The sequence below is a fragment of the Lepisma saccharinum genome, chromosome 27 (assembly GCF_977018435.1).
Source record: "Lepisma saccharinum chromosome 27, izLepSacc3.1, whole genome shotgun sequence".
NCBI classification, from domain to species: Eukaryota; Metazoa; Arthropoda; class Insecta; order Zygentoma; family Lepismatidae; genus Lepisma; species Lepisma saccharinum.
Window position 1 is genome coordinate 55298168 of NC_139255.1, and position 8868 is coordinate 55307035.

Below are 8868 nucleotides of genomic sequence, written 5' to 3' on the forward strand. Positions count from 1 at the left end.
CACGTTTCAGAAACATGACAAATTAACACTGCAATGCGTTATTTCACTTCTTGTGTTTTTGTGAAAAACATGCATGCCCCAATTAATAATTAACGCCTAAAAGTACTAAAATGGAGTCCTAAATCCTTCTGTAGCACCTTCCCTAGTGATACTTACATAAATTTTGTTGACTTCCGACCAGTTGATTGGTGCCTTTGTAGGTTCATTATTTTCTTCATTGGATGCATTTGAGGATGACGTGAAGCTCACCTGACTCATGCTCTCTATAAGTTCTTCTATCAGTTGCTTTGCCTTGTTCTGTTCTTCTTCAGAACCAGTGATATCAATAACCGACGTCAACCCAAAATCTTCATTTGAAGGTTTATTAACCTGAAAAAGCAAGGATTCCATAGTAAGCAAATAGAGACTCAAACAATACTGGCGTATTGGTATGGGAGAGTTATTGGTTCACAATTAAATCCTCAAACACTGTACTGACTGATATTACATGCAGAGAACATTGGAAAATACTGTTTGTTTAATTTAATTTTTAGGTTAATTCTGAGGGAGGGCTGTGTGCCCATGAAATTGAACTACTATATGACATGAAGTAAAAAACATGCTACATGTTATGGAATAGTAAAGTGCAGAAGCTAACAATTTGTTCTAATTTAAGACCAGCGAGGAAAATGTTAAGCAATCAGGCACTGATATGATGCATATTTATTGTACACTGGCTTGTATGCTAAAAAAAAAGGTGCTACATGAGAAATTCAGGGTATACACAAATTAATATCGAAGTTTTAAGTGGTCCATATGGTTAAGTAAACCCAGCCAGCTGTCTCCTACATGTCATGAAAGAGCAAATATAATAGTTTCGATTCTACACACCCAAATTTGTTTCCTAACTCTGCTGCATGACAACAGCAGTTGTAAAGACGGTAGTTACTCCCGAGTGTAAGGTGCTCTGTGTCTTGGAATTGGCAAGGTGTAATTCAGTGATTACAGTCCAACAGGCCTATCGATGAAGATATAGATGTGACACCCCATCTGACAACAAACGTTTGTAGGTATAACCAATTTCAGATGATGGGGTGCATGTGTAAAGGGAAGAGCATCGACAACCACGTGTGCCAGATGAGAATGTGGAACGCATCAGAGCAGCTTTCGTGTGGAGTCCTGGGAATCGGGAACTAACAGTGCCAACAATTAAAAAGTTGGAAGTGTTAAGAAAATGACTTGAGACTGCACCGCCCGCAGCAATTAGTCCCTAAAGCCTGCAGATCACATGGCCCGTACCAATTTCTGCAAAACAAATGTTCGATCGGGAAGACAGCAACTTTTTTAGTGATTTTCAGTGATAAATTTCCTCTTCACTGACTACCATCTTAGGTATGATTCATTATTGTATTGTATATCACAGAAAAAATAAAATAATAACCCGTGGCTCGACAGCCCTTGAAGGGCCTAGGTCGACCTCCCGACTGCCAGTTTTCCTCCCACAATCCTACCTAGAGGAGTGGAGATCTTAACCGGTAAAGGGGTGACTTGGGGGTCAGCACGTCGAACCCCTAGCCATTACAGAAGAATTCCGAGACCAGGTTACGCTACTCACTTGTAGCCCCTAATTTTCTCACAATGGTGGGTTGCCACCGGTCCTATACAGAGGCTGAAAACCCAAAGACTCAACACATGCTGTCCCGCAGTCAGAGCCCAAAGCACAGTGCCTTAGACCGCACGGCCACGGAGGATGACTCAGAGAAAATATACATGTTTAAAACTCTGATATTCATTTGTGTACACTCTATATTCAAGATAATTCAGGGCCTCTCTTTTACTCATGTACTCTGAATAAAATGGTGGGTAAATGGGAAACTAATATGTACTCAGTAGAATATTAATTTATCTTTTACCTCACCTTTAAATACACACACATTTTAACTTCCCCATAGTCAAAAAAATAAAGGTTGGGAGAACGTACAAATATAAAATTTGTAGGATTGGTCTCATGTGAAGTGTAATCATTGAAGTCAAATTATGCTATTTCATTGGCTCACTTTTACCTTACTCTACAGCAATTCAATATTGAAGCTAATTTAAAGATCTGAGAAACTAATAATATACACCTCTTATACTAGCAAGAATTGTTAATTTTAATTTTTTCATTTTCTCCATGTGAAAACAGACAATCAAACCTAACCTACTCACTTGTTTGAATTTTTGTTTTTGGAGCACTTTATGCACAGATAGGTTAATTGGGACTGGACCTACAATTTAAAGTGGGAACTGAACCACTACCGAGTATCAAATATAAGACAACAACATTACCACTACACCATCGCAGAGGTCTGTAAGCATATACGAGCAATGCATAATCTGAACTTGGGCCACTATAAGAGATGGCACACAATATCAATATTTATTTAATTCAAACCATTCACAAGTAACTGCTAAAGATAAGGCTTGCTATTGACTAGTCACTACAGTGGACATCACAGCACTGAACTCCACATCAACCTAAGATTCACACAAGTAAAACCTACACATTTCATCACTGGATGTGTTAACAATCACTTTAAATCAATGAAAATAAACAACGTACCTGAATTCTAGCACCACTCTCACTTTGGAGTTCCCTGATCTTGGTACCACCACGTCCAATAATTTTACCTACATTTGATGTGTTCACAGTAATAGATATGCCGTTCTTCTCTTCTTGATTGTCAGATCTTTCCCTCCAATTGCCTCTATTCTCGGATCTACCCGACCACCCTCCTCTGTTGTTTGAGCCCTCGCTTCTTTCATCACTGCTCTCCTGAGAATTCCAACCTCCTCTTCCACCATCTCTTGAGCTAAAATTCCCCCTTCCACCTCGCCTGTTGAAATTGTCACGATTATAACCACCGCCACCATCATTATGGCTTCGGTTGGTTCCTCCTTCCCAATTACTTCTCCCTCTGTTGGAATTTTCATTGTAAGAGCCACCACCTTCATTGTTGTATTTACCACTGTTGTTGTACCCACGGTTATAGCCACTGCCACCATCATTATAGCCACCACGATCAGATCCACTTCCTCCTTCCCAATTGCCTCTTCCTCTTCCTCCCCTGTAGCCACCTCTTCTGTCACCTCTTCCTCCCCCTCTTCGGTCTTCCCAGTTGTTTCTTCCTTGGTACTGTTGCCCACCGTCATACCTTGCAGCTCTGGAGGACTCTACAAAAGTCTGACTGTAAACGGGGATGTTAGAAGCGTCACCGCCTTGATCCTCGTCCCAGTTTTCCTCGTATGCTATGACACCAGACATTGCATAAAATCTGAAACAAAGAGATGAAATCAGTATTTCAATAATGCACAAATAGCTGGCAAACTCCAACCGGCAAATACAGAAAACAGACATGGCAGCAATGAAAAACTTGCCTCTAGGCACCTAGGTTGGTAACACTTTACTATACCGAAGACAGATTTCTTCAAATTTACAGGAGAAAGTACTTACGCAAATCATTTTCTGTAGCGTTGTTGATGTTCGGGAATGTAGTTTTGATCCATTTTAATGCGAATGCATGTGGTTTTCTACAAAAAACTATTTCCGACGTGCTATTGCTGCTGCTACAAACCGATGTTGTCCATATATGCTAAATTGAACGAAAGGAGTGCTAATGGAACCTAACCTAACCTAGTAGGCATACCTCATCCCCGTGATGGTTTGTGGGGCTATCGTGAATTTTTGGGCTAATGTCAATGGTTTTTGGGGCTACCCACGGATGGTTTGAGGAAATTGATTGATTTAGTTTATTTTACTTCGCGTTTTGTGCCTCTTGGCTAATTTGCGAAGATGGGTATGAGTGATGAAAGGATGAAATTGATGAATGGACATTCACAAACAACCAAGCCCGACCGGGATTCGAACCCGGGACCCTTGGCGTCGCAGCGTGATGTGCTAACCACTCGGCCACAGGGTCGGGCGGTTTGTGGGAAATAAGGAACAACAGTAAGTACTCATTAATGTAAGAAACAGACATTATTTCAGTTAGAAATTCATAATTTCACCTAAAGAAATGTTCCGCAATGCAGAATAGTACGTTAGCAATGTAAAAAATTGCGAAATAAATCATTGATAGGTGTCTCCGGTATAGTAAGGTAGTACCACTAGGTTTGAATAAGTAATACTCTAACACATTCAACAAACATGTTTATAGCTGGGACTTAATCTCAGCATGCTAACTATGTGCAGTTCTTTTGGAATGAGTGGAACATTTTGTGCCGGACTTATATTTGTCTCCCAAACATTAAGAAATAATGTATATTTTTAAATGAGGTAATTGTAAAACAAACAACAGTAATTAAATTTAGGCCGTGACTATTTTCACCAGGTGGTGAGAACACCAGCAAAAGTAATTGCCTGACCATAGCATTGTATTTGGCGTAACTTCCTTTTCATTTATTGTGATTCCATCTTGCTACGAATACAATTCTTACATGATTTGATTTCGATTTACTTCTGTTAACACACACTGCAGAGTTTTAGCGATTACTTAAGATTTTGTTCAATATATGCTTTCATAGTTAGGTTAGGCTGGCCAGGTTTGGTTTTATTTCTCTTAGCATTGAAATAAAGTCCCTAAATGTACTCTACTAAGCTAAAGGTAAAAGGTAAAGTTCTCCCCTGTGCATAGCACCACGCCATGAAGGCGTATAGGGGGTGTGGGGGTAACGCCCCACACTTTCTTGATCCGGTCGTGAGTGGGGGTGATGTGATCAGCATCACGCCCCTGACCGCCTTTACCCCCCAGGGTTTCCCCCAGGTACCCATGTTATTCGACGCTGGGTGGGCACCGGGGCCGCTTCCATCGTTAGAAAAGTTCCCGGATTTGAACCGGCCGGGGATCGAACCCGGGACCTTTAGCATGGTAGTCAGACACGTTACAGACTGAGCCACCGCGGCCACCAAGCTTCCGATTTAATTCTACACTAATTCCCACTAGTCTACAATACTTACAGTCGCTTGTCAACGGATAATAAATTGTCCAGGGAAGTATTCACAGAAACAATTTTAATGCTAACAGCCCTAAACCCGACCTGTCTAAGCTAACAACTAAAGCATTAAGGGGTATGACTTAATATGACTGGACCCCTCTCTGAGTTTCTTCATATTTGGCATACTTACTAATTGAGGCCTGCTAATGACGAATCTGAGTTAAAATTTCTCGAAAACGTCTAGAAATTGCAAAATAATTGTGAACCAAAGACGTGTGGTTAGGTCAGGCAAACAGTTAAAATTTGGTGTCGTGGTACTATCAGGAATATACAGGGTGATTCTTTATGTAGTTTACAACTTCAATAATTTATAATTATTTATTGGAACCACATACAGATTTGGTTTATATGTCATTATGAAGCAAAACACTTCAAGTTTTTTATTAGAAATCTGTTATGGTTGAACGTGTGCACCGTTGGTCACCCTGGACACATCCCAACGAAAGTCAATTTCCTGCCAAACATTAACCAGCATTTCAGGGGTAACATTAGCGATGGCTGTTGTGATGCGATCTTGAAGTTCATGAAGATTATGAGGTAGGGGAGGGGTATACACCCTCATCTTTCACAAACCCCCACAAAAAAAGATTTTCGAAGATTGCGGACAAAACTCTCCCTAACAGCTTCCACCACATCGTCAGCCACGGGTGAACGCCCTGGAGCCTTTGTGTGTCGCACAGAACAACCTGTTTCGATAAATGTCTGGTGCCATTTGTACACTGTTGGTCTGCTGTGCGGGTCCTTGCCGTAATCTGTGCGAAACTTTAGCTGTACACTCGTTCCTGACTTGGTTTCTTCGAACCAGAATACGCACTTAGCTCTTTCCGCACTAATGAAAGTCACCATTTTCAACGATAGACCGGTGGCGCCACATGTGAACAAGTCCGCAACTAAACACTACGTGAGTCAAAACGTGAAGTGTTTTACTGCATAATGACATATAAACCAAGTCTGTATGTGGTTCCAATAAATAATTATAATTTATTGAAGTTGTAAACTACATAAAGAATCACCCTGTATATATATTTGCTTGTGAAACAAAGAAATTTGCGAAAATAGACTGTTTCCATTCCAAAAAACTAATGCCTAATTTTAGCTTATTTTGCAATTTCTAGACGTTTCCGACAACCATTAACTTCAGATTCGTGATTAGGAGGCCTCAATTAATGAGTATATCAAATATGAAGAAAATCGGAGAGGGGTCCGGTCATCTTAAGTTGTTCCCATTAAGGAATGCAATACCCCTTCATACTCATGTTATATGATATATTAACAGCACCAATTCATATTGGAACACCTTGTGGTATTTTTCAAACTTCATAGTGTGCAGAAAAATTACTTGTTCTTGTCCATATGAAAATAAATGCATGCTGACATAAGCTTGATACACATCAACAACTAAAGAATACACATATTTGACTCTCATTGAACCGAAGCGTCTAATTTGTTATACGGTGCAACACAGAGTCGTCTAGTTCCTGGATTTTGTGTCTGCACCGTTTGACCTACCATCCAAAACAGTGTATGTGTGGTGTATGGTCACGTGGTGAGTACTAACTAATCAAATGACCACTGAAGCAACAGACAGGCATTTGTTTAATCTTCTTAACTTTAACACCGCTTTCAGTATAGTTTGTTGAACATCATTTCCTTGCACCACCCTGACAGTGGATACACCTGCACTGCACCCAGTGTCAAAAAGTGCAGCAAACTAGACGTGGCTACACATATAGTAGTTCAGGTTGTAGATCATACACATGCGCAGTTTAAAATCTGGTAAAAATAGTCACTCCGTTAAATTTAAAATACATTCCACTGTTCTGTTACTGTTATTGTTTGATGTGACTTGATGATGCATGTAGATGTTTTCGACTTTAAAAAAAAAGATCATACATCGCAAACCGTACGTTCTATTACACCCTCGAAAAAAAATTTCATTCGATGTGAGACATTCGTTCTTTTGAAATACGTGAAAAGGGAAATTTCCTTGGTATTGGGGAAGGAGGGGGTATGCATGCGATCATTATATATTAGCAACAACTGTTACTTCTGCAAACAAAAAAGGGTAAATATGCGATAACGCCCAGACACCTTTCACTAATTTCCTTAATTTCACCACTGGTATTTACCTATTTTGCCTTGCGGAACATCCTTTAAGTTGAAGTTATGCCTTTTTCCATAAAATAGTGTCAACTTTTCATATTACGATTGATTATTTGTCTTACTTGTTCCGCTTCTGTAATACACAATATGGCGTGCATTCACGCATCATCACGCGTCGTGCTTGTGTATTGTCGATTTGGAGTGGGTAGGCAGTGTTTCAACCTTCACCGAAAAATACCTAATTTCGTGTTTATTATGTCATCACAAACCATTAACAGATAGCCCCAAAAACCATTCACGATGGCCCCAAAAACCATTGACGGATAGCCCCAAAAACCATTCACGATAGCCCCACGAACCATTTCCGGCAGGGTTAGGTTAGGTAAGCATAGTTAAAAAAATCTCGTAAGAAAAAGGCACGTTTGGAAACACTGCAGAGATCGCGTGACTTTCAACGCTCTCGCCATCTGCACGCACACAATGGACACAACGGCATAATGTGGCAGGCAATGCCAAATTCTTACGTAAAAAGTGATTAATTCTTGTTCGGCAGCATTCAGAAACGAAATTTTTACTTTCCCTGAAAAAAAATACCTCCAAGAACGTCCAGCATGCTAAAGAAACTCATTTAAGTAAGTACTTTCTCCTGTAAATTTGAAGAAATCCGTCCGGGAGATGTCGCATACTTACCAAAAAAAAGTTTTTCTCCATAGTTTTTCCAGCTTTATAATGATAAAATAATTTACAAAATATTTTCCCACGTGGCCACTCATCCGAATACTAACATAATACAAAATGGAATATGCGGGCCCACACAATCTTGAAATCATACATCAATATTTATCACATGACTGTGATTTGCGAATTCACATCCTTCATACGTATGTACTTACCAAAACTTAAAAATTGTGAAAAGCTTGAATAATAAAAAGTCATGTCACAAAAGATATAATGACTTGAGATCCATACATGTTAATCTAAGAAAATGTGATAAAATTTAACGATAATAACTTACTCTGGAATTCCTGTTGAAACTATTTCCGTTGTTTTTCACACTAATTCACGTTCACTGTCAAAATTATATACTCTTTGAAAGTGACAAACAGGATATCACATGCGCCGGAATGAAATTGACAAGAGGAGAAATGCATTCCAAGTGTTGCCAACTATGTAGAAAGGTGTTATACTTTATTTAATCACATTCTATTATTCATCGTCGGTAACTGCTCGGCCATGCCTTCCATTTAAATCAATTTCAAGCATCCTCATTGTCATTATTACTATAGATGTTGAAAAGTGACGTAAAATAAGGATGGTATGGAAAATATCTGAGAGAATAGAAGGAAAATATACACGGTAAATTACACTAGAGTTGGTGTCGCTACACAGTGTTACCAGTACAAACAAAACATTTCCTATTTTGGAACGTGATTTCCCGATTTTCGGTATCCCGAAAATTGGGAAAATTTCGTGCTTTTATTGTACATCACCAAGTTTAGTTTATTTTACGCAATGAGAGTTTCAAGAATTCGAACAAAACGCCAAATAGGCTGCTGGCAACCTATGCATCAGCATAAGTAAAAAATCATTCATAAAAACTAACAGGATAGAGGAGAGAAATTAGTGATAATGGTCATGGACAATTTGCCGTGCAATACTTGAGAATCCCAATGTACCTCCACCGGGTATCGAACCTGCAGGGCGATTCACGAAAATGACTACAAAATCGAGTCTACAACGAAGTAGTCGTTT

The 8868-nt window shown here is 39.5% G+C and overlaps 1 protein-coding gene across 1 annotated transcript in view; it reads right to left on the minus strand.

Annotated features, from left to right (window-relative positions):
- Nucleotides 1–8478, minus strand: part of LOC145980441 (putative ATP-dependent RNA helicase DDX43) — a 47864-nt gene extending 39386 nt beyond the window's left edge. Inside the window, exons 1-3 of the mRNA XM_083113536.1 lie at nt 8132–8478; nt 2582–3293; nt 157–369 (exon numbers count right to left, since the gene is read on the minus strand). Coding sequence (XP_082969662.1) covers nt 157–369; nt 2582–3283 — 915 coding nt within the window. The 5' untranslated portion in view covers nt 3284–3293; nt 8132–8478. The remainder of the gene's footprint in view (nt 1–156; nt 370–2581; nt 3294–8131) is intronic.
- Nucleotides 8479–8868: the final 390 nt, after the last annotated feature.